Below are 26,921 nucleotides of genomic sequence, written 5' to 3'. Positions count from 1 at the left end.
TAACTATACATATATATGCTTCTTACTTGTGGGACTCTTGTATATCTAAGGAAATATATAAAATTCTCTTTGTAATAATCTTACGTATACTCTCTAAGAGTATTTGTGTTTATGTATGTTGAGAGTCTTAGGTAAACACAAGAGTCCCTTGGGCACTCATAATATTCCAAAATCTCGTGTGTAGGAATAATATTCCTGAATCTATCATGTGACCTATTACATATGCTAGAGTAGCTGGCAGAAGAAGGAGATTGATGTAGGGCAAAGAAGAATATTGGATCGGATGGGTAAAGTAAAGTACATCTTTTTTTGGCATTCAACTATAATGAATAGCATAAGAATCCTGAACTTTTTTATCACTCTTAAGAAAATTAAGAGTATTGCACTTGCTCCCCTTTATAGAGAATATCTGTCTTTATTGGAGTGTTGCACAACATGCCTTTTGTAGATATTCCATACATAGGGTGAGATAAGGACTTATTCTATATTTGGTATAATTGTTCTAGCATAATATTCTTGAATTCTCAATGTTAGGGTGAACAATAGTACTAGGTTTTACACAGTTTTTCAATGACTCTATAGCCCATACATGGATTGTGGATCAATCTATCCTTTTTGTGCTAGTCATTCACCTAGAGATAGGAAATTTTTGTGGGATTTTTTGTTAGAACGTTTATTGAAAAGCTCGAAAGGGATCAATTGCACAAAGCTGCCTTTGTGGTTGAGGACAATGAAAGTTTGAATGTGCCCTAGCAATGAGTCATGTTTGGCCTAGTAAGTGCAGTAATAGAATAGTGGAGTGGAGATCTAAGCTGGTCAAATCCATTCAAGAGAGGATTCCCTAGGCTCACAAAACTTCCTCCTCAAGTGATCCAAGAGAAAATATTAAGTTCAGATGAAATGCATCTTCTCTATGTGTGTGCAAAAAAATTCTAGTGGCAAAGGTCTAATATACACAAACACTATCACATTATCCACTCTATTCAACATATAGGTAAATTGAGTAAGAGCAATGCTAAACATCAAACATAAAAGACAAGAATGCATGATACTTTTGCAACATAAATCAGGCATTGGAACATGAAAATCAACAAGATCCCTCACTCGAACACAGTCACTCAAATTTTGGTAATCCCCCATACCACTTGCTTATGTGGAATAGTAGACAAATTAAGTTTGTTAGAAATTAGTTTTTCTTGGATAAAGTCATGATACACCTCTAAGTCTTAGTGCAAGCACAAAAGTTGTATTGTTGGCCAAGTGTGTCAAATCGTGAAAACAATGGGAGTTCGATCCCATGAGTCCAATTTTAGTGAGAATCTTTGGTATCATACAACCTCACAAATTGAATTTGTAATAGTACAAATACTCTCCTTTAATCAAGAGCAAAGCCAGTATAGGTTTCTTCTTAGTATAACATCATAATGGTTTAAACCAAGGGAAAATCCAAATCCACTAGAAGACATTCTATCATCAAGGCTATCAATGCATCTACATAGATGAAAAACTATGAATTCAACTCAATTTTTCTATCTTACTTTAATCCATACTCAATGGTTCCTTTGATAAATCTTAGCACTCTTCATCTACTACTAAGAAGGTTCAAAGCAAAGTTGGTAGTACAAAAATGAATCAATTGGGTGATTTCATTATCTGGGGTCTTGCTCATAGCCATAAAGTGATTTCAATACTTTCTATTTTTAGATTGCCATGAACATCATTAATTCATTCTCATAAATATACCCATGTAAAATGGCATTCTTGGAATAAGTGTGCAGCTATGATAATTAATGTCTCGTCTATCTAGTCTATCGTCATGTTTGTTACTAGAAAAAAGGTCTCATCATAATTGGTCCCATACTTTTGTGCATTGGCCCTTGCCATTAGATTTTACTCATGTTTTCCTCTCTTTGAATTTGTGAGCCTTTGATTTCAAATTGAGGGCATTTGATTTGGAGATTGATTTATTACACTTGACTACTAACTATTTGTTGTGGATGGAACTTGTTTGAATATGGTTTAGGTGGTCGTATAAGTAGTTATACCACTATGGACATATTATTGTGGCATTGGTCATCATAATTGACTTATTCATCCAAAAATCTATATATATTATCAATTTTCTAATCTATAACTTTTGTATTCATCACTATATCTAGTGAGAAGGCATTTCTTGAATTTTTGATCAATTCATCTGGCACATGTATGTAAGTGAACAGAGATTCTTAGATGGCTAATACCAAGTTTTCTACCAATAAAATCCTCTTTAAAAGTCATGCTTGACAAAATAATTGTGGAACTTTGATTCATAAGGTGAATTGTTATATTGCATGCTTCTAACCAATAAGACATGTATGTTTCTCATCCATCATGGATGCACACATTATGTGATTTTTGTTAGAGGATAGGACTAGATAAGGTGCAATCTTATCATGACATGTGAATAGGAGGGAGAAAACCTTACCCACAAAGATGTATATATTCCCAATTCTTCCTTTCTAATGTAGTGTACAGTTAGTCATCAACTTGTGGTGTGCACTCCTCTCTCTCTCTCTCTCTCTCTCTCTCTCTCTCTCTCTCTCTCTCTCTCTCTCTCTCTCTCTCTCTCTCTCTCTCTCTCTCTCTCTCTCTCTCTCTCTCTCTCTCTCTCTCATATAAATATTTAGGGTTGGATTTCATCAATAACTACTACAGATGGAATACGTGCATGGAAAGGAGGATTTTGGGAGGTTTAAACGCTCTATATAGCTTCCAAAATAAATGTAGGAAGGCACATCTATGGAATTGCGAAATGAGAAAGTTTCTATATACCATGCTTGTGCAGAGAATAATCATTTACGGATGCCCCACATGGGCACCTGGTCTATCTAGGATTCATTGGAAAAGAATAGAAACTTTACATAAACGCTTCCTAATAGGGGCGTTAGGGGTTAAGGCACAGACATCCTACCCCATGCTGTTAGTGGCTGAGACATGTATGATACCTCTAAAAGGGGAAGCATTGTGTCAATTCATGGCATACCTAAATAAAGTTGAGAGGATGAATGACAGCAGGATATAAAACCAAGTGATGGAAGCTATACAACTCATGGGTTGTTGGCACAGAGAGGGGATGAAGTTGATGGAATCATGGGGTATAACCACCCCTAATATACCAGAAGGTGCATGTGAAATAAGAGAGATTGTGATGTAGGAAATGGTACAAAAACTATGGCAAAACCTAGACAAAAATGCAGTTTGATTTTAAAATTTGTCAAAACTAGAATTTGTGGCCTTACATTAGTGGGGAAATGTCAAACTTTTACTTTTGGGCTCAACTAGAATTCCTAAGAGCCATGAAGGATGCCACCTCATCCTAAAGGGTAGCATGCTATGTTCTCCTTTAAAAAAGATTTGCTTCTTTTGGCATTAATGTAAAGGATTATCTTGTCTAGCTCCATTTGAAATATTTTTCCATTTTGGCATAATACAAAGATTGTCTCCTAGAGCTCCAAGGCTTTTGCATGACCTAAGGTGTGCTTTACTGCCCCATGTAGTGAAACTCTGCCTTATATTTGAGTGAATGCAATACCAAAGCTGTGCATCGTGAGCTTCTTCCTCTATCACGCTTGAGCTTTATGATATGATAGGTGAAATGAGAGCTTGATATGCTAACTCATGATACCATGTTAGAAATCAAGGATAGGGGAGGTTCAAGGAGGATTGTGGACTTGTGCTATAGCTCAATGAGGGAGAGATGAAGCATGGGCAATCAGTTGTAAGGCATGAGAGATACTTCGGGAAGTTCACAAAAAAACAACATCAATCCAATTCCAGTTGTATCCAGAAGACCCAAGTACATCTTAATATAGAATTAAAGGCTAATCACCTTTGACATCATGTCTTAGGTCACTCTCAAACACATCACCTCCTACATTACATAATCGCATCCACTCCTAGTCACACTATCCCTCACACCTAATCACACTAATACACATGAGGCACTCACAAGACCACTCTAACACCTACCTCAGGGAGATGGGACTCAAGCCTACAAATTGTCAAATGATGCTAGCTTCTCCTCAAACCACACATTTCCTGACCTCAACGTTTCTATGTCTTGTACACACAACTCTCATGGTTATAATAGATCAGCATAGGATCTCACGTCCCTAAATCCCAAATGGATGGCCTAAACCTTGATCACCACATGAGACCATAAATTTCAACAGTCTCACACTCAAGAATCTCACAAAGTAGATTTCCTTCACTGACGCATACTTCAAGACACTCAAGGGACCAATGAAAGAAGAAATTAACACATTTCAAGACAATTGAGGGACTATGAAAAGAAGAAAGTAGCATATGTATACCCACATTGACTTGGAAAACTAGCAAGACCAAGCTAGGGCAATACCAAAAATTTGAGAGTCAAAGACCTAAATCACACCTCATACATAAGGATTATCCTAACTCTTAAATCTCTTTTTAAAGACGGAGTTTGAAATTAGCAAACTGAAGAACCAAAATCTCTCTCTCTCTCTCTCTCTCTCTCTCTCTCTCTCTCTCTCTCTCTCTCTCTCTCTCTCTCACACCCCAAAAATTTGAGAGTTAAAGACCTGAATCACACCTAGTATAGAAGAATTCTCTCTCTCTCTCTCTCTCTCTCTCTCTCTCTCTCTCTCTCTCTCTCTCTCCTGTTGAGATATGGTGCCATGAGCACATATTAGAGGCTAAGGTGTGGTATAGGAAAGAATTAAAGTAGCCACCCTAGGATGTGGACTACATGATGTGGAGATGTGGATCAAGGATATCCACAAGGAGAGATGTGGATCAGAGGATCCCACATGTGTTGACTATACTAAAGGCTCTCTCTATATAAGAAGCATATCTTTATATTGTTCAAGTACACATTGCAATAGATTGAGTGTTTGCTATGCTATGTCTCTCTTGTGGTGCTTTGATCCTCCTTGATCCCTCACTTTGTTATGGTATCAAAGCTTCCCTATCTTCTACTGAGACATGGTGATCCTTGCGTGAGAGTGTGAGAGATCTAGAGCAATTGAAAGTTCCTTCATTTCATTGAATGGAAGAGAAATTTTCATTCATTCTTGATTGGAATAATTTCCGTTTGTGAGAGAGAGTGAGTGTTCCTCGTGTTCATCATTGAAAGAGAGATCTATGAGAAATAGAAGTCTATGATATTTGAAGGACTAGGGAGAGTCTATTTTATTTTGAGAGACAGCCACGAAACGACCACAAGATCACAAACTTCTGAAACTGTAGCCGCAACACTAGCACGCCATCTCCATTTCTCTACTTCTCCAAGGTCTCAGGCCTTAGGAAAAGCCATGACGTGGTTAACTCTAGGTTTGGTTTAATGGTCTTTGGTCCTAGTTTGGTTAACTTAAGAATCAATCCTAGTTTGGTTAACTTAACCCCCCATGGTTAGAGTTAGGATTACTTATGCCACATTAGCATGCATAATCATCAGAAGTGCCACCCAAGCACAGTCTCTTGGTAAGCACAGTCCTGCATGGAGCATATGAACCCCTGAACCACATCATCAATTGGACCCCTCTTCTTCATAAAACTTTGACAAGCTGTAACTTCCAATCCAGGAAGAATTTGCACACACTCCAAAAAGGAAGGGTGATCGCCTTTTCGAGCTCTATGTGCCAATCAAGTTGATTTTGTTGTATGCAATTAGACACTTCCAGATTTGAAAGTTTCTTCAACAACTGGTGAGACCCTTGCAATGGCAATACACACCCCAACTGTTGAGAATTTCACGGGGGAAGGATTTCACACCTGGTCTACACAAATGAGGTATCTCTTGATGCATCAAAAGCTTTGAAATACTATAAAAGAAGACATACCTGCACAAAATGATGCTTGGAAGGAAAAAGATGAAGCAGCACTATCACTCATTGGTTTGCACTTGGATCCAAACATAATTCATCATATGGACTCCAAGGATCATGCCAAGGATGCATGGGATGAGTTGAACACAGTGTTTGCTACAAAAGCCAAAAACCAAGAAATTCATCTTAAGATTGAATTCTATGGTTTGCACATGAGCTTCAATGAATCAATGGCACAATTTGTCAACAAAATCAGAAGCATTTTGACCAACTAAAAGGCATGAACACAAAAGTAGGGGAAAAAGATGCACTTGCAATTCTCCTTAAAAGCATGCCTACAGAGTACAGTGCACTAACAACCACTTTGAAGAATCTCCAAAATCCAAAGTTTGAGGAATGTGTATCCTCTCTTCTTGAAAAAGAAAGAGAGTTGAAGGCATTGACAATCTACATCGACACGCAGCAGCAATAATGAAGAACAAGCATTGTTCAGTAAAACATCAATGAAATGTTACCATTGCGGGAGGATGGGTCACTACCAAAGTGACTGAAGAACAAACCAAAGTGTCACCATTGCAAGAAGCTAGGACATAAAGAAGAAGATTGCATATTGAAGAACCAACATGTCAACTACATGGAGTCATCAAGCCATGAGTAGAATGACAAGGATAACATGTATTGAGAAGCAACATCCTTTCCACCTTCAACCTACACGTTTGTAAATCAAACCTGACCACTTGAGAGTAGCCATGTAAGCACTCAGGGGAGGTATTAACATGTAAAAACCAAACTTGACCACCTTTTGTGACAAGGTATGTACTAAGGGGAGGTGATGGAATGTAAAGTCACATCTGACCACCTTTGCAGTAGCCAATGGATCATGGCACCAAGGGGAGGTATTGAGATATGGTGCCATGAGAGCATATTAGAGGCTAAGGTATGGTATACTAGGAAAGAATTAAAGTAGCCACTCTAGGATGTGGACTACATGATGTGGAGATGTGAATCAAGGATATTCACAAGGAGAGATGTGGATCAGAGGATCCCACAGGTGTGGACTATTCTAAAGGCTCTCTCTATATAAGAAGCCTATCTTTGTATTGTTCAAGTACACATTGCAATAGACGAAATATGTATTATAATGGGACATGATCCAACAAGTTCGTACACACGCAATTGAAATAACATTGCATGTTTAAGCCAATATACCATGCAATATCCAGACAAGCTAATTCCATGGCTCCAACATCATTCACAACATTGTGTATCCTAAATATTGTTGATCAGATATGAACAAACAAAATGAAACAATGAGTCCGATTGTGTTGTGAAATGCAACATGAGTCAACCAACTAGCTCAATCAACATTGCATGTCCAAGCTAATACAATCATCAATGGCAATATCTCCCAAAAAGCTTCATCTATAGTGCCAACATCATTCATCAACATTCTCCATCTTAGATTTCAAAGCATGAGCATTAGCTAGCAAACTAGCATCACATATGAATAATAGACAAGATGAACAAACGATTTGCATTGCAAGTGTATGATGATGTGATTTGTGTACCACTCATCTATAGACTTTGGGCCGTGCAACATATGTGAAGTAAAGCTTCTAATGATCAATCCTTACACCCTTTCAAGTTTCAAATGACATTTTTTTAAAATCCTTCCATATTTGGATCACTCTTTGTTGTCATCACTCTCCTAGCAATGGCTCATATGTGTGCCAATGGGTTGTTCTTATAAACGTACGAGAAAATGTTGCTAGAGTTGTTTCTAGCTTGTAGGCATTTTAGTGGTCTTTTTTGCTAGTTGTTATGTCAACACCTGCTTCTTCCAACCCCCTTTCTAGTACCTTGAATAGGTTTTTCAATAAACCTATCTCGTGACCTCTATCTTGAAAAGTTGCATGTAACCACCTAGCTAGCTTAAGCAAAAGACCAAACTATTGACCATGTTTGACAACTACTACATAGAGCTAGACAACGGATTACCACTATGATAGACAATTGATAACATAAGATTCATCATAATGACATTGCATACGTATGAACTCAAGCAAGCATGTTAACTACACTAATAATTTCATACCGCCATGCCATAGCTAGATTGTGATTTTTATGACCACTTAGTTTTAGCAAAAGTTTAAAAGATTTAGAGTGCACCCTCACATAGTAGATAATGTCCAGTGGTTGTCTTTGGATTTCTAAGCAGCTGTACTAGTGATCTTTCCAAGTAGTATTACTTGCACAATTGTGGAATAAAATTTTAACAAATCCCAATATCCTAACCAGTCCTAAATTTAGCTTTCAATATCAAAATAGTGTTTACAAGTGGTGAGGCAATAATTTGATGGTTTGGTTCTAGATTAGAATTTGGTCTGTGTACATCAATTCATGAACTCTATTACATTTTCCAAGCCCATTAATGATGTAATCAGCATCATAACTATAGATGAGCTAATCAATAAAAGATGAGTAAGACAATGCCAATCAAAGTGTCAAGCCATGGGCTAAATTTATTGTTTGGTAATTTGGAAAAAAAGATTATATTCTCTGGGCTTCTAGAGCCATGTTTGGAAATCCCTCCAATTGGAGGGATGAGATATATTTGGATGCATCTCATTTCATTTTTCAATGGATCTCTAGGGGGGAAACACGGTCCACATCTAGAGAGGGAAATTATACCTAGTCTCATTTTCCACTCTTTGACTTGTTACGTCTCTATACGAGAAGCTTTGTTTAAATGGACCTTACCTTACTCCCCTCACAAGATAAGTCCACTTTTAAATCGCCACAATGTCTTTGCCAATGAATTTCATAAACCATCCCAAACTGTAAAGAGGAGTTTTGAGCAACAACGCTGGCATCCAGTGGTCCCTAAGCCAAGACAATGAGACGTTGATGGCTTGTAGATATTAATTTGTGCTCAATGGGATGATGGGCCAGCATGATCGATCAACTTATTTCTTTTGGGCATGGAGCAAGATGACTCGTGTAGCTCCAAATTAGAAAGCTCAGACCTCACATTTACAAGAGGGCACCAACACAGTACCTTAATGGAGCAAATGAGTTCCAAGATGAGATTTGTGCTAGTGCGTCCAGTTAATCATAGACCATATAGGCACTAGGCTTCAAGAGGGGTCTATCTGCGGGAAGGTAGGCTTCAAGAGGTCCAATGGGACCTTGGGGAGTGGCATTGGGCCACCTGAAAATCTCAGCCACCATTGATACCTCAACAAGCAGGCATCCAAGAGCTGCAATAATGTATCATTCATACCAGAATCATACAAACAAGGTAATTGTGCATACTTGCTTGCAAATTCATTGTCTTGTTATCCGATTTTCCAGTCATACCAAAAGCAACCACAATGTACGAGCTGACAGCATTAAAAATGGCAACAGAAGGAGAATTCAATCAATTAACAGTATCAATTGAAATGACTGCAGTTACTTCTATTATGCAATTCCCATTTTAGAATTTAAAAAGGTATTTTTTAACAGCAAATGTTTTACCAGAGGCTTCATATGTAAATCATGTACATAAGATAAGACATTAAAAAGCGAGCATTGCATTATTCTGTCCCAACCACCTGCTGCCAAGACTTCACAGTCAAAACCAATAAGGGCCATGCAAAAAGGACCCGGTTTGTTTCACTGAGAATCTACAGCATTTGTATATGAAAAGCGGAACATTCGCACTCTGTCGAGCAGCTATGAAATGATTATATATCTAGAAGTTCTTTCCCGTGTATCAATTTCAATCCAATTTGCAAGTGGCACCAATATGTCACAACATTTTTCCCTTGCCTTCATCGTCTCCTCACTAGAGATCATGAGAAGGAATGAATGAGCATTTACATTCTAGCCAACAACAGCTCACAATGCAGGCTTTTGCACTGAAATGACCTCTGTACCTCCTTGCTCAGAAAAATTCCATATACATACTTTAACCCCCCACTCTCAAGTTCAACTTGTCTGCTGAGAAGCTAGCAAGATGTAACAAAGCCAATAATGAGCTTATCATAGAAAGTGTTCATTCTGCAGCCCTCTAACAGATAGGGATTCCGCATGTAGCTCAACTTTATCCCCAGAGAAGAAATTTAATTGAAGCTGGCTTGTTTGAGTTCTGCAGACCAATTCATCTTATGCTATTTGAAAAAAGCTTGTATTTCCTCCAGAGTTTTGCCCTTTGTTTCTGGAACTCTAAGAGCCACAAATACCAGTGTCAATGCACAAATGCAACCAAAGATTCCAAAAGATCCTGCACATCAGGAGCTCCATCAAGACTCATAAACACCGAAAATTTCTTAGTCCACAAAATATTCCCCAAAGCAACAGCATGGTTGGCTCAAAGGACTAGAACCAAGTAAGTAACATACCTGGTGAACTCCAATCAAGCATTGTATTGAAAGACACGGTGACAACCCAGCTTGAAAACCAACTCACAAGCGTTGCCAAGCTTCCAGCAAGTCCCTTTACATTCGAAGGAAATACCTGCCAAAAAAAAGGACAAAGTTAGCAGATATCAAAAACTTTAAAGGTAAAATACTATAGTTCAGGCTTTTAGTTACTATGGATGTAAACTGTGTTCTTTCACATTGTACACATCTAACTCCAGGAAAAACAATCTGGGGCTGAGAAAATTCCATTCTACCTCCGACATCATGATCCATGGTATGGCTCCAAGGCCCATTGAGAAAGAAATAACATAGACCTGCATGCAGTTTATTGCACTTTCAAATCTCAATCAGCACCAAAAGACATGCAGTTAATAAATTACATGAGACCATCCAGGCAAGAAATAATACCAGAAGACTAACAAGAGCCATATATCCAACAAACTGTTGTATTGAAGAACTTCCATGTTCCTATCAACATGGAAGAAAAAGAGAATAAGCAACACAAAGTTGAAGGCAAGATGTTTGTCAATGGTTGTCCAGCAAGCCTTCTCCTTGGAAGTAGCAAAGCAAAAACCTAATACTTGCAAAACGTTCAAGAAGATGACACTTTAATAGATAACCTGTAAGTAGAAAGAAAGTCCAACAAGAAAGCAGCTGACAGTCATCCCACCAGAAGACACCTACACAGTAGAAACAACACTCATTATTTTCTTCCGCAAAAACTAGTATTTGCTCCTTGATGCAACATTCATCTTACATGCACTAGCACATGATGCACAGTTATTCAAACTCACCATGAGCAGGAGGCGTCGCCCAAGTCTGTCAGTCAAGACTGCTGTCACCCCCGTCATTATTAGCTGTAATTCACTATTTCTTAGCACTCAAGATAATAAAATGCTCTAAAAAACACGATCCTTGTCTATACCATGAATATGTATTTACAACTTGCCTAAGACTCGCGAAAATACACAAAGCCGACTGTATATTGCTACATATGTAAACCCCAAAAGTTACAGCTCAGCACTTTATTTGCTGGCACAAGTATTTACAATGGTACATCCCTCAGCTAGCCACTAAATATTCCGCAAATGTAGATACAAAGCTTACAGATGCAAAAAATAGACCTGAAGAATACCAAGTACAAGAGATGCCCAGCTCCCAGCTGGAACACCTGCATCATGAAAGTACGGTGTGAAGGCTTGGTATGTTAAAATCAAATATATACCTAGATGAATCCAGGAACATTCCCAAACTCATCCTCTAAAAACACAACATAGTGCAGTTTCAATCATGTTAAAATCAAAATTTGTAATCCCAAGAAGGAATTATGTCCCAGTCTACATTGTAATTGTATGCCTGTAGCATTGATACCATTGGGCAGAATTCAAAATCTGACCCTGGCTGGACACACTAAAGTAAGCACAATGAGACCCTTGCCAGTGTACCATGACTAGAGAGCCAGCTTACTCGTGCAGTTGCCAACCAGAGAAGGATGAACCTTTTATGACAACCTATGTGCAGCCTGGAAAGGTTCAGGTGCAACTCCTGGAGGATTGGCACATTTGACCAAAGGAAAAAGCATCGAGTAAAACGACATATTTGCCCTCCAAATGCTGTTGCCTCCCAAATAGAAAATGCAGAACTTCATGTATTTACCAGCAGAGTCGAAGATTGAACTTGCATAGAACAGAATTGCATTTATTCCCACAAATTGCTGTAAACACAGAAGACCCACACCAACCTGCAAATATGAAGAAACAGATGGTCATTGTGGGAACCAACCTCCATCAAATCAATCTAGCAGACAATAAGAACATTAAACACAAACTTACAATCAGAGGTTTTAAGTATTTTGCATGAAACAACTCAGTGAACTTGACACGTGCCTCTGTCCTTGACTCTGCTGCGGCATCCTGCCAGACATCAGCACAAGACAGCAATAAATGTTTCTCGATATAGACTGGAAAGAAGTTGGAAACCAATTCAGACAAAACTTGGTGCTATCAATAATTTTAGCACATGAATCCCAGAAGCAAGAATCAATTTAATAGAAGTGTGTCAACCCTATAAGTGACCTTGAGAGTGTCATTACTTAAGTTTCAAGAAGTTCTTAATTTTCAAGTTGAAGAACAAGTTTACCTGTATCTCCTCCACCTCTAGAGTAATGTCACTATTTTTCCCACGAAGAGCTTGCAAAGAAGCCTCAAAATCTTCATCACGGCCTATCTTTGCCTGTAAATGCAACTTCCCAATGACTAAGAAATATATAACGAAATTTTGCCTTTTTCTCTTAGTCCCACGTCAGATACCATGCCTATGTGCATCCAGAAGTATGCCCAAACTCATCCTAAGCCAAAAGAACAGTTAAGTTTTGACCTCCTGATAAGCCACTAAATGTCCAACTAGTGACAATGGCATCCCCGCAGCATCAGCACCCATAGCAAGTGCTTAAATAAACATACACTCTCATGCACGCACAAATATATCGACTCTCCCACCCACACGTAAGCATCCATTAGATACAACATGTCATAAATACAGTTTATCTTGCTATGATTTACTTTAACTAAATGTATTGAAATGCAGAAGGATAATAGATCACATACCAACCACCTTGGAGACTCCGGTATAAAGACAAGTCCTACCAACAATAAAGAACATGGCACAACACCTGCAATTTTCCAACCCCACCAAAAAAGAGGAAAAAGGTGCATCTCAGGCCAGTTGAATCAAATCTCATACTCCATAAAAGATCAAAGGGGAAAGATAGTGTCATTTTTTCTGACTTTTGGCACATTAAAATAATTTCAATATCTCGTCACTCTCGATCTACAGGCCTAAATACTCGTTCCCCGAGAATTGATCTTTGCCAACTTGCTCTTGCTTGTGTCTGTGCCTCTGTTGTGTGTCTTGCATTGGGACTCAAGCGAGGAAGCCTGGGACATTTTGCAACAAATGAATGTGCAATGTCCGATAACTGACCACAAAACGGGAATCAGAACAAAAAGGAAAGTGCACCTCCCAAAGTCATAAAATTTGCTCACCTAGGGATTGAAGGGAATGGATAAGAAAGCAATGGATTTGAAGAGAATTGGGAGAGAGAAACGTTGGCAGAAGGCACACACAATTATCAACTGGGCTGACAAGGTAAAGCCAACGCATAGGCATGTCCAAGAGCTCTCAACTAAGCTACTCTGTTTCCAACCAAGCCTTGTCCTCTTGCACTGCGTAAACTTGAGGCTGCCATGCCTGCCTCTCTTCTGACATAGCTCCTCCCCATCATCAAGGTGCCCTTCTGTCGTGGGCAGGCTACAGGCCCATGGACATCTACCTGTACTTCAGCCAAGTAAAGGCACGTCAGGGGCTCTACAAGGGCTGCTATACAGGCCAGAAGAAAATCAACCTCAACGACACGTAAATCTAGATGATGTAAAGGAGAATCATTAGTGTTTAAAGCAGCAAGTACAGCAACACTCTCAGTCTGCCTTTCAGAAGCAGCAGTCAACAAAACAGGTGAAAAAAATTTCTGGAGTCGTGTCCAGCCAAACTACTTGTGAGAGGTGTGACACTTGGAGATGGTCTCCTCTAGCCATGGTGGAGATAGGACAGCCGCCACCACCTTCGCCAAAGCTTCTGCTATTTCCTCAACTCCAGAGGTCAAGACAAGACTGATAGTGGCGTGTCACCAGTGAATCTAGTGACAGCATCTGAAGTCCCACTCAAGCATGGGAACTCCTTGGCTCCAGTGGAGAATGACGTCGAGATGGACAAATGCAATGAAATAACATCTCGACAAATGCAATGAAATAACGACATACCAGGACACTTCGTCTCATTCCCTTGATTCACCTTGCATCTTAAAGAAAACCACCGGTGGGACCGGATCCAAAGAGGCAAAGGCTCTTAGATGCTTCCTGGCAAAAATTGGTGGCGCTCCTGAAGCTAGCAACAGAGCACAAGCGGGACCTTCCACTTGGGCCTAACAAAGTCCGGGAAGCAGCCAACATTCTTGCCCGGTGCCACCCCAGAATGTCACAGGGACAAGCAGAACTGTTTCTGTCGACATGCAACAAAATGAAAAAGGCAAGCCAAGGAGCCAAGCCGTGCGCTGGTTGTAGGGCAAGCCTTCTTACAGCAGGGCCGTTCAAGGAGGGCATATAAGTTTTTTCAAAGCCCCGCCGCCTCCAAAACAGATGCCGTCGAAAGTTCTCAGCACCAATGCTAGGAAGATCTTCAAAAAAGGGCTTGGGAGACGCCAAAACCGTCAAAACGTTGTTCGACCACATTGAGAACCTCTTCCAAGTAAGCTCCCATGTGTCAAGGTCCGCAATGGAGTCTTAAATGAAACTACCAAATGGTTAAGCTTTTCATAGGTTCCATTCACGGCCCTAGACCACCTGCAATCTTTCTGGGTTCGCAATGCATGGACCCAAAAAGGTCAAAGCGTCACAAGTATTCACTTCCTTAAGAATGGCTTCATGGTCTTCCTATTTGAAAAGCCAGAAATGGCTAGTTCAATTGTCTAGAACGGTGCCTAGACAATCGGAAACCAACCGTTATCCATCCAAGTGTAGGATCTATCTTTCAACCTAGATATGCCACCGCACTTGGAATTCCCGGACCTGCCACTGTCTCTATTTCTACATATAGATACGCTCTATGCTCCCCTTGGGTCAATTTTTGGGTTTGGAGTTCATTAACCCATGAGGGAATCCGCAAGCATGTGCCCTTATGGACCTAGCAACCGATCCCCCGTCAGCCATAAGAGTGGTTGATGGAGATGGGTGTCGGTACATAAAGTTTTCTATAAAAACATTCCAAACTCTTGTTTTCTCTGTGGCTTAGGGGGGCAATTCATTAGAGACTGTCCCTTTAAGAGCGGGTCATAGGAGAACGGAAGAAGAAATTTTAGAACCACCAAAAAAGGTAGAGAAAGTCACGACTCGCTCCTGAGGAACCAAAGCAAACACCTCCTTTGGCAAAGAAGGGGGCAAGTAATGAAAAAGGGAAGGCAGTTGAATCTAAGAACTCTTTCAAGGTGTTGAGAGATGAGGCTATAGAAGACTCAAGTTCGAATTAAGACCCGAAAAGGTGCAATGTACATAGTAGTCAATCTCACTAGGGTGTCGAGGAGCCAACTCTTTGTCTGCGGGTCCTGGAAGTGTGCCTAGAAGCACTACCTCACTAGGCAAGACAAGGCCCGTCGACCTCATGTGAGTCGTGCTCTAGTTGCATGGGTCATCATGAAATTGGCCCTGTGAATACTGCCCCCAGTATGTGTGAGACTGCACGATCTCCACTGGCTCACCTCCGTAGATGAAACTATGTCGGTGTAGCACTACATGTGAGGTATTGAAGATCATAACCTTGGTTTTCCCAAGGTTGACTATCAGGTCTCTCTCTCGCAGGTCTCTCTCTCGGTAGAACACCTCTAGGGCCTCCAAGTGTCTCTTCAACCCCTCTGTTGAAGATGATATGAGGACTATGTCATCTGCATAGAGTAGTATCTGTATCATCAGGTTAGCTAACAGTGATCCCTCACCTCCGAGGCAGCCTATGAAAGATGTGATCTCATCAATGTAGGCACCCAAGAGAGGGGACATCCTTGCTTCACCCTGATCGTGCTCTCAATCCAATCCGATAGACAACCTCAGGCGCAAACTCTCCCTCTGACAGACTTGTATAGGTTCATCACTGTCAAAATCATAATCTTTGGAATCTCCATCTCCTATAGCCTCCTGATCAAGCAGCATCGTGGAACTATGTCGAAGGCCTTCCAAAAGTCTACAAAACAAGCATAGACTTTCTGGCATCTCGACCTCACCTCCTCAATGATATCTCTCAAGGTGAAGATATGGTCCACGGTGGAGTGCTATCTCCGAAATCATGCATGTGCCTGTGTGTCATTGCTCATCTCTCTCACCTTTTTCTCACTCTAGCAGCAGCCCCCCCGTTTGGCTGCTCCTCCCTCTGCTCCACCCCTGCCCGCTGCAGCTGCTCCCTCTGCTCTGCCCCGGCTCCGCCCTCTGCCCGCTCCTGCTCCTCCGCCTCTACTGCTGCTCCTCCGCCTCTACTGCTGCTCCGCCCCTGCTCATCCGCCTTTGCTGCCCGTCACCCGCTGTAGCTCCTCTGCCCGTGGCAACTCCCTTTCCGCCCTGCCCTGCTAGCCTCTCCGCCCTGCTCCTCCGCCTCTCGCTAGGCCGCTAGCCTCTCCACTCCCTACCGCTAGCCTCTCCGCCCTCTTGCTCTGCCCCTCCGCCCTACCCGCTAGCCTCTCCGCTCCCTCCCACTAGCCTCTCCCATAGCCTCTCCCGCTAGCCTCTCCCGTAGCCTCTTCACTCGCCCTCTCGCTGGCCTCTCCACCCTGCCCGCTGGCCTCTCCGCTCCCTACCACTAGCCTCTCTCGTAGCCTCTCCCGCTAGCCTCTACCGTAGCCTCTCCACTCTGCCCTGCCAATCCGGCCCTCTCGCTGCCCCTCCCAAGCTGCTCCTGTTTTTGCCCCCTGCGCCTGCAGCTCCGCCCTCCTGCAACCCCTCCTTTGCCCGCTACTGCCCCCCCCCCAATAATGAATGGCAAAGGCATCCGGACCTGTCAGGCAGAGCTAACACAGGACACTCAGAAGCAGGCCCGATACACCCAGGAGCAAGCCCACATTATACACAAGCAGGGCACCCTTATCCACGGGCTCAGACACGATATCACATAGCTTCGAGAGGAGCTCAAGACCCTGAGCGCAGCGCCTGGAGGGACCCCAGTCGCAGAGATGGAGGCATAGATAACCACAATACAGTCAACTATAGCAGAGACGACTAGGTGGGTGAACGTGGCGAAACGGGAGCCCACAAAGGCAACTGTTTCAGCCGCCATACAAGAGTAGTAGCAGAGGGCTTCGAAGGCCCTCAACATCCGGATACGAGGGATCACGCGAGATAGCACTAGCACCACTACGATGCCCATGGAGGAGGCGATCACCTTTGTGACCACCACCATGGGGGTCCTCGACCATGGCATAGAGGGAGCATGGCGTGTTGGGAGAGACCCTAACCGAGAGCAGCCCCTAGACATTCGCTTCAGAGATTCACATGCTCGACTAGCGACACTCCGACGTCAAGCCGCTCTACGAGAGCATCCCACCTTGTCCATGGATGAGGATTTGACACCACTACAGATTGAGGAGCGACGAGTTCTTCTCCAGCAGCGGGATGTTGCCCGCAAGGAGGGGAAATGGGCCGTGGTCCGAGATGGTAGGTTGTTGACCGACACCCGCCGGGCTCCCACCCGTACCCCCTAGGGGAACGGGGCCTATGAGACTCAAGTTTCCAAGACCCTAGCTTGCACCATTTGGAACTGTAATGGTACCTTATGGTCAGACCCAGGGAACTTCTCGGAATCTTACACAGGACGAGAGATAGTCTTTTACACAAAGACACACCAGAGCCCAGAGCGTCCACTACCAATAGTCAATGGCTACACATGGAAGTCAGCCTTCAAGGATGAGACAAGGGATACAGAAGGAGTTCGAGGATCAGGCGGGGTCGCAGTATTGTACAGGTCTTCCCTCACTAGAGACATCTCCATTGAGAGGAAGGACGCACACTCCCGATTCATGTGGATTTGGATCCGACGCATAGCCACTCGTGACCTTTTCATAGCAATATGGTACATCCTGCCAAACACATCCCACTTCGTCAGAGTCGCATGAGAGGAGGGTGAGACATCGCCATATGCACCCTTACATCAGGATATCCCAGACCTTTCAGCCCGCGGGGAAGTTCTCCTTGTTGGGGACTTCAACACCAAGACGAGCACGCGCCAGGCACCACTCCTGGACTTTCGAGATGACTCTATCATGCTACCAGACATGGACCTAGACGGAGCAGGTATGACCACAATCTCATAGAACCAACACGGCCCTGTTACACCAAATGGACATGAGCTCCTTGATCTGGGCAGGATGCATGATCTCATCATCTACAACGGGCTTGACATATGACCCTCCTCAGGTGGTTTTACTTGCTTCCCACACGGGGGGGGCACTAGTGTAGTAGATTACATCATGGGATCCCCTACCTTCACCTCATGTATCACTGACTTCATCGTAGCACCACTCCTTCCAGGAGCTAATCACACATACCTATTCTTCACTATCACCACCCCACGCTTAGCTACACCACACACACCACATAGGAAGCACGACACCTACCACGACATACACTTTGATCACAACCTCTCCCTTGCCTACTCTGGACGCCTAAACAGACTCCTAACCTACATCGATCACATACCACTCATAGAGGACCGTGTTGCCCTGATTAGTCGCACACTCCACGAGGCTGTCCTCCAAATCTTTCCCCACACCACACGGTCCACTAGACCACCACCTCTAAAATTATGTACCCTGCAACAACTGGTACGATGCGGAGTGCAAGGCTTATCGCCGACAACTCCAACTTGAAACCAGATGTCACCTCCCGAACACACTAAACACGATATGCAAGTACCGACGTCTCGTACGTCGGAAGAAGCAAGCATTTCTTCATCGAAATGAGGAGTTGCTAAACATCTTGTACAACAACTCTAAGGATTTTTTGCGAAGATTCCTTGAGCGTAGGTCTCCATCACCCCTCATCGACACGAGAGTTTGGCACACGTATGCACGCCATCTTTATGATGTCCCTCCAGATCTCATACACACACCTCGCCCCACCACTTGCACGTTGTTCACCAAAGGGGAGGGCAAGGACACGACATTGAAACTACACAATGGCCGAGCTAAGGATCACGAGGGGCTATGCACTAAGTTTATCGCATATCGGATCGACACGCTATTTGCCTTGGCTTCCCCCGCACTTGGACACTCAACACCATCACCCACATCCACAAGGCAGGAAATCCCATGGACCCGAGTAACTATAGGACTATCATGATTGGACATGTGATGCCCAAGATATATGCAGCAGTATTGGATGCGTCGGTCAACCTGTTCGCAGAGATGAGAGGGCTCAGAGCAGAGGGTTAGGCCGGTTTAAGGCGAGACCATGGGACTTTGGATCACATACTCACACTCAGGAGTGTCATTGAGGAGGCCAGATCACAGAAGGAGAGGGTATTTTCCTACTTTGTGGATTTCCAGACACACTACCTCGAGCTCGTCTCATCACACGCCTACAGACACTGGGATTTGATCAGGAGATCATTTGGGCAGTCATGCCACTTTATGAGAGAGTCTCAGGCCGAGTTCGGACAGGCACAGGTTGGACAATTGAGATCTTGAGTACCATAGGGATCAAACAGGATCACCAACCTGTTTGGCCTCTACATCGATGAGCTTGAGACTTTCATGGGGGCTTCCGAAGGGACCAGTTGCTCACTTGCCGAGATCATCATCAAGATTCTTCTTTATGCAGATGATCTGGCACTCTTATCGTCCACACCCGAGGGGCTCCAGCAACACCTAGATGCACTACAGGCTTTTTGTTTATCCCATGATTTGGAGGTCAACCTTGGCAAGACCAAGGTCATGATCTTTAACACCTCTAGAGCAAACATGCAACGGAAGCAGTTTACTTTTACTTTCAATGGTCACCAATTGAGATCGTATCCTCATGCACTTACTTGGGCGTCATCTTCTCCAACCTGATCTTCACAATGAGACCAGCGATGCAAGCCAGACTAAGTAGGAGATATGTCTCACTGGCTCGGCTAGAGAGACAGTGCTTCCACTCCCACTTTCAGGACCCTCGGACCAAGGCTCTTCTCTTCGACTCCTTGGTCTGACCAGCCGGTATGTATGGCAACCCTTGTTGGGGACCTGACATGTCAGAGATAGAGTGGACACAGGTGGAGCGCCTGCAGATCCTCATGCTCTCACGGATAATCCAGGGGAAAGGCCAAGTTTGGTGCTTCTCCACTCCAGCTAGATGCAACCTTTCAGATCATCACGTATCTATACCGGGTTAGATCATATGGGGACTGCACATCAGGGAGACAAAGGTTGCCATGGTTGGCTCTCGATTCCTCCATAAGGTTGGCAACAGAGGGAGACGAGCGATGCTGGTATCCACAGACTCACAAATGGTTTGTGAGACTAGGGTTTCACATCGATAGAATACCTCCTTTTCAAGACAATTTAGATGCCCCTCCGGTACTCCCACCCACCATCCCGATCAGACCACACACCAACCAGCTCATTCGAGAGGATCTCCTGCAGCTACACACCTTCAGGACCTGGTTGGAGCCGAGGGAGCTCCCAGTGAAGCTAAGTTTTTACAGAGATTACTGTCTTCGTGTTTCGGAGGAGGGATTCATCACACCACCGGAATACGCTGAGCTTCATATGCGTCACTCACTACGGATCTCCATCGGACAGTTTCGGGTATCATCACATCGCCTCCGCATAGAGAGCAGCAAAGCAGAGGGGATCCCTAGGGAGCATCGCATATGCATATTGTGCGACTGTCAAGAGGTTGAGTCGGAGGAGCATTTTATTTTTAGGTGCCTAGTGTACTACGAGATCCGACGTCGCTACCACTGTCTCTTCAGAGACAGCTCCGAGGTCCTTTCAAAATTCCTCGCCTACCCAGATCAGAGATGTCTCGCGGCTTTCATTTACGAGGGGGTCCAACACAAAGAGTACTTACTCAGGCGACGCGGCTTGGCCACACCATCAGACACCTCTCACAGCAAGATCACAGAGTTCTTCCCATTGAGTGACATTGATCGTCTAGTGTCTAGCCGCAGACGTGACAGAGACCCAAACCCGACGACCGCAACACGACACACGAGACATCGAGGGGACACAAATCACTCTGAGGGACCTCCCGTCAGTGTTTAGATCCGGGATACACCTCACAGGAGTCACGGTAGCTCTAGTCTTACGTCGAGCCTCCTTCAAGAGATCGAGACGCACGAGACCTCTTGACGGACACCAGCGTCCTTCATCGGCTATGCACCAGCTAGGGCGACATGACATACGGAGGATTCTGCTCCGCTCCAGTCTTTTTTCTTTTCATTGTCATACCCAGATGTATTTGATTATGTATGATCAGACTTAAGATTCAGCACGGGTGATGATGCTCGTTTCAGTAGCTCCACCCTTACTGTGATTTGTATCAAGTTTTCTTTCAATCTCATAGACCCATCGGTCTTCCGAAGACTCAATAAAATTCTTTTTTTCTTTCTTTCTCTCTCTAGTACCGATCCATAGATCTTGGCCGGAGTGTGGCCAATCATAAGAGTGCGGTAGTTCCTAGTGTCCATAGGATCCCCTGCTTTGTGTATTGGTACGATGAGGGGATTGGATCCAAAGTCAAGCACGCCCACTTGTCTGTCTCCTGTGTGTGCATTGAAGTCATCAAGAAGGAGGGTGTCTCCCTGTTGAGAGAACTCTGTGATGTCATCATGTATCGTCTCGTATGAACTATGTCCTTCTGTGGTGACCACATGTGTGTATGATGATGTATCTAGTGGGAAGTAGCACACTGCTATAAAGATCGATCATGCCTCTGGCAGCTAGACTGGTATCCACATATGGCGTGCATGTTCCTCTCTCTGTATCACCGATATGAGTACTCACAAGTGGGATCTGAAAAGGACAGCCTCGTACCCCATTGTCTCTCGTCATCTCCATCCTGTGAGCTGATTCCCATGTATACCTGTCACTGTAGATAGTCCTCCCTCTGGGCTCTCATGTGTCTCTCTCTCGAATGATCACGCTGCCATCCCTGTAGGCAGCCCATTTCCCTTCCTCTTGCTGCCATCACATGCACCATACCCTCCCTCCGGTGCTCCTGCTGTAGGTCTTACTGCCTTTCAGAGTTGTCATCATGCTCATGAGAGTGGACCTGTCCAGAGTTTCACCATAAAGTCTCAACCTTGCCGACTCTCCGAGCTGACTCGCACGTGAGGTTAACCCCCACTTTGGTGAGCAAAGTCTTTGCATCTACCATTGGAGTGTCTCCCACTTCGAGGCCTTGAACCAACACATTTAAGGCCTTGCTGTTCCTTCTTTTGTCCTCCTCCAAAGCATCTGCGACGAACTCCTTCTTGGGGGCTGCTGAACCTTTTTAACCACATCTTTCCATCAAGAATTGCAGCTTCCCCTTTAGTAAGTCTTTCCTGAGTTTTTCACTCTCAGATTTGAGCTCTTCCATTGCCTTACATGTCCCTTCCGGAACTCCTTGTGCATCTCTCAACTGCTGCAATTCAGTTCCCATATCTTTCATTTGGTTTTTAAGGCTGGTCCTCTCTAATTCCCATGCTACTCTTTCTTTCCCACACTCCACCTTGTTCTTCTCTTTCCGCCATCCCTCTTGCATCCATGCACCCTGCTTCTTGACCTCAGCCAATGCTTTATCAACATGTGCTTTTTCATTGAGCAAAGCCACATTGGTGGCTTCCAAACCATCAACCTTCTCAACTAGCACAAGACGGATTTTATGAAAGTGAGAAATGACTTCCAAGATACCTTTGGGTGGCCCTCCTATGTAGGCATTTATGGCAGGCTTGTTTACCCCAAGTGTCTTCCACACCCCCTCGAGTAGGCATTGTGATTCTGCAAGTCTCTGCTTGTTTGCCGTTAGTAATGTTTTCTCTCTGTTTTTCCTTCTATTTTCCCATGTATTCCATGCCTTCCATGATGCAGTCTTCTCACATTGTGTCTATGCACTTGCAATTAGAGCTTGGGTGGCCCAGGGTCTTCAAAAGATAGGTATTTGCTGAGGTGAGTCGTCCTCAAGGTGTCCCCTTGCTGTCTCATGGGTTTTCAAGGGGGGGGCGACGGGAGGGCTGCGACTGAGGAGTATGAGGCTTTGGTCGAGGTCGAGGTAAAGTCTTGACCTCGGGGAAAGCCCTTGCGTCATAGCTTCCCGATTCATGGTGGCATGCATGTATATTGGTATTGGGCACCCCCTTGCTGTGACTAACCCCAGGGTTGGGTCGGGGGCTCAGCCCAAACCCTTGCTCAAAGCTCCTGCTCTGGCTGACGCGTTGGTGCTTGCGAGGAGGGCGCTGCTGAAGGGCTAGCGTTGACAGGGCGACTGGAGGTGCAACTCCTGCTGCTAGCTGGCTGTGTGCTGGCATGGACTACACCAGACTGCTGCTAATGAAATGCGAGAGGGGAGCGGAGAGCTAGCACGGGCTAGCGCAGGCCTAGCGGAGGAGAGGGGGGGGCTAGCGCAAGCCTAGCGGAAAGGCTAGTGCAGGCCTAGTGGAGAGAAGAGGAAGGAGGCAGAAGAGAGGTTAGGTTTGTGGTTAGGGTTAGGGTTTGTTTTGTTGGTAAGGTGTGGGTGTGTGACTGATTTTTCTAAACAAAATTAAGAGTGCAACCCATTTGGAATTTGGGAGCCAAAGTTAAGAGCTTTGAAAAAAGTAGAACCATAAGTACCATTTGGTCTATTTACGAATCAAAGATGATATTTATGTATTTGTACCCTGATTCTTAATGAACATGTGCAACCATGGTACTTAGGTGCCACTAGTTCTTGCGAGACTTGTTTTTGGCTCCATCAAGGGGATATTACAACGGCATGGTCATGTGGGTCTAGTCCTTCTAACATAAGCTTTAGCCCTGGTACTATATAATCTCTGCCATAAAAGCATTTTTGTATAACACCCCATTGGGAATACACCTTCACTGTGCACTCTGTCGATAAATCCATTTCTCATCAAGCCAGCATCAAAAATGCCTTACAAATAATGGAAGGTTTTCCCCCCCACTCCCAGCCCCAAACCTCATTTCCCATTTTAAAATGTTTTCCTTGCCTTCACAAAACTGGACCATCTTTCCTGCTTCGTCAATGAAAATTCCTTCACCTTGACATTGTTCAAATCCCTTGCATCATTTTGAAAGGCACTCTAGTCTAAAATGCCATCTTCATCCCAAGAGATTAAATAGCTCACCAGCTATGGCGAGAGCACGCCATGAGATAGCAATGCCCAATCCATACGAAAGTACGATGCCCAGCGAGATGCAAAACTGTAATAAACCACAGATGACTTAGACCATCAATTATTGGCGGTACATGCATGTGTGATTTCATCACCCCATGCGCTGCTCCAGAGAGAAAAATCCAAAAATTAGCCAACAAACCTGGTTCGCAGTTCCAAGCAATCCTCTCATGTGCTTTGGAGCAATTTCAGCAATATACATAGGAACCTAAGAAAGATACATGTCCAAATTTAGAAAAATTGATTTAAAAAATCACACCAAACAAAGCAGGATATATAGAATGCCATCATCAATACCATAAGCAATTATTGTCACCTGACATCCAAGTAGCAGAAATTGCACTAGCAGCTAAACATTTCCAATTCATGGATTAAGCTTTCACAAGCTGCATCAGAATGAAATCGCATGCATATCTCCACCCTCAAATTTTCTTAAGCAGAGTTCACTCAAATTGGGTGGCACAAACCGTAAAAGAGATTACACCCACTCCCAAACCCACCAGCAACCTTCCAATGTATAGGCTTGTGGCACCCTGTTGTGAAAATGAGCTGTCAAAAACACATATCTATGCTCCATCCAGCAGTTATTTCCTTGATTGTCAGGTTCAGACCAAGCAATTCTGAAGTAAACAAGCAAACTGCATCTGCAGATGGCATACCTCAGCTAGTGCAATGACCACCCAACCGGCAACATTTGGAATTGCTGCAAACACGAGAGCCTGCAGCAAGTGCTATATTGTCTTAGCTGCAAAAAGGCTTTTCGACCTCTTGTCTCTTATACCTAAAGACATGGCTCTGCAGTCTTAGCATAACGCTTACCCCTTTCCTTCCGAGGTACTCTGCAAGTTGACCACTGAGTACTGCTCCCAGCATGGCACCAACATTGGAGAGAGAACCAAAGAGGGAGAACTAAAGCCAATGCAGATCCTGTTCCAAGTAAGTAACTTGAACAGGCAATCTAGGGAAACAAAGATCTCGTACACATTATGATTTGGGCCCAAGAGCCATCGTAAATAACTGCAGCCTGGATTAACAGTATCATGACATGAACGCCACGGACACGTCAAGGGTCTTACAAATATACCTGTGTGGTTGTAATGTCCAAGGATGCTATCATAGCTGTCTCTACGGGCGAAGTATAACCAATCTACAAAACAAAGGCACTCAGATGATATAGATCCCACAATCACCAACGACAAAGACGGCCAGACAAATGAGCTAGCTAATAATGCAAAGATTAAAAAGGCAGCTGTGGTATTTACGTCAGATAAAGTGCCGACACGCAGTTTGGACCATTCCAACGATAATTCATTCACATGTATTATAGTAACCAGCATGAAGGTTTATCACGTATTCGTAAGCATCCGTTTCAAAACAATTTGGAGAATTTTCGACCGCTCGATCGCAAATTGAACAGTCATTTCGGATGCCCGCCATGCTGGCTAAACTGTGCGCGTCCTTCGATCGTTTGGTATCGGATTACAAATTTTAACAAACGCTCGGATACTTACCACAGATTTCGGACTACACATTAAGATCGGAAGACAGCAGCAGAAACGAGCTACTGATTCGTAGCTACTCTCCAATTCTCTGCGTCTAGCGATACGGCGCTGACAAAAGGCCAAATAGGAATGGATGCTTGAAATGTAAATTAATCGCAAGGCGGGAGAGAGCAACTCACAGCGAATCCGTACTGCGTAGGACCAAGGCCTACGACGGCGGTGCAAAGGACAGCAATCGCGACGCTACCTTTGAACGTCTCACGTCGGGATCTCCTCCTGCGCTTTCCGCTAGCAGATTTGACGAGGGACTTGAGGAGGGGGGTGGCGAAGGCCCCGTTGACGTCACTGGTCTCGGGGTCAGAGGTGAGCTTGGCCATGGCGAGGTGGGATTCATGCAGGGGGGAGGAGGAGATGGCGATCAGGAAGGAGGAAGGGAAACCCTAGAAACCATAGCCGAGAAGGGGGGAGAGCTTTGAAGCTCAAGCAGCCATGAAAGCTCCAGCGATCCAACACAACTTTAAGTTCTAAAAACATTTCAAGTTCATAAAACATTTTGCACTTTCGGCTTGTTGGCTCTAGAAGCAACAGCAAATGAGGAGGAGCAATTGGCTGCATCAGGCACGTGTGGGGGGGGAAACGATAGAGAGAGAGTGCGGTCTTCAAATGGATGAGATGCTGCGGATTAAAAACTGGAACAACCTTTATGAGATGCTGCGCATTAAAAAATGGAACACCCTTTGACATGAGGGAGTGGACCAATAGAAAGTAGGGAGTGAAATAGTAAGGAGTAGGAGAAAAAGGTGGAGATGGCATGTCCCAACCAATAGGAATTAAGAGAAATCACTTGAAGAAGATGAAGAAGAAGAAGAGAGAACGGAAGGGGGAGGAAAATATGGCGACAAAAATAGCAAGCACCAATTGGATGAGGACAAAAATAGTTGCCCTGGAAGAAGAAGAAGAAGAAGAGAGTGAGAAAGGGGGAGAAAAAAATGGGGATAAAAATAGCAAGCGCCAATTGGATGAGGACAAAAACGCACCAAAACCAACTGATTACTATAGCCTTTCCTACGGCCAGGCCAAGAAGGGGAGAGAGAGAGAAAGGGGGAGAAAAAAATGGGGACAAAAATAGAAAGCAAGAAGAAGAAGGGGAGAGAGAGAGGGGGAGAAAAAAATGGGGACAAAAATAGCAAGCAAGAAGAAGAAGGAGAGAGAGAGAGAGAGAG

At 43.9% G+C, this 26,921-nt stretch overlaps 1 protein-coding gene across 1 annotated transcript; it reads right to left on the bottom strand.

Moving 5' to 3' along the window:
• Positions 1 to 9,366: 9,366 nt before the first annotated feature.
• LOC147904128 (sugar transporter ERD6-like 4) lies at positions 9,367 to 26,228 on the bottom strand. Its single transcript, XM_087370828.1, has 18 exons — positions 25,878 to 26,228; positions 25,281 to 25,343; positions 25,016 to 25,105; positions 24,856 to 24,915; positions 24,664 to 24,729; positions 24,339 to 24,404; positions 24,149 to 24,224; positions 12,856 to 12,920; positions 12,389 to 12,481; positions 12,082 to 12,162; positions 11,906 to 11,990; positions 11,374 to 11,420; positions 11,044 to 11,106; positions 10,870 to 10,929; positions 10,658 to 10,717; positions 10,504 to 10,563; positions 10,229 to 10,343; positions 9,367 to 10,110 (listed from the first exon to the last, which is right to left on the bottom strand). Exons 1-18 carry the CDS (start codon positions 26,073 to 26,075, stop codon positions 9,998 to 10,000), a joined length of 1,461 nt encoding a protein of 486 aa, XP_087226954.1. The 5' UTR covers positions 26,076 to 26,228; the 3' UTR covers positions 9,367 to 9,997.
• Between the last annotated feature and the right edge of the window lie 693 nt (positions 26,229 to 26,921).

This window comes from Dipteris shenzhenensis, chromosome 3, assembly GCF_047967505.1.
Source record: "Dipteris shenzhenensis isolate YYH24624 ecotype China chromosome 3, Dip_SZ_1.0, whole genome shotgun sequence".
Taxonomy (NCBI): domain Eukaryota; kingdom Viridiplantae; phylum Streptophyta; class Polypodiopsida; order Gleicheniales; family Dipteridaceae; genus Dipteris; species Dipteris shenzhenensis.
Note: the sequence above shows the minus strand (reverse complement) of the source record. Positions and strands in the feature narration are given on the sequence as shown.

Coding starts and splice junctions, on each gene's coding strand:
- LOC147904128 (XM_087370828.1), bottom strand. CDS start 26,075: ATGGCCAAGCTCACCTCTGACCCCGAGACCAGTGACGTCAACGGGGCC. Junction 25,344..25,877: donor CTACGCAGTACGGATTCGCT/GTGAGTTGCTCT, acceptor TTTGTTTTGTAG/ATTGGTTATACTTCGCCCGT. Junction 25,106..25,280: donor TGGACATTACAACCACACAG/GTATATTTGTAA, acceptor CATTGGCTTTAG/TTCTCCCTCTTTGGTTCTCT.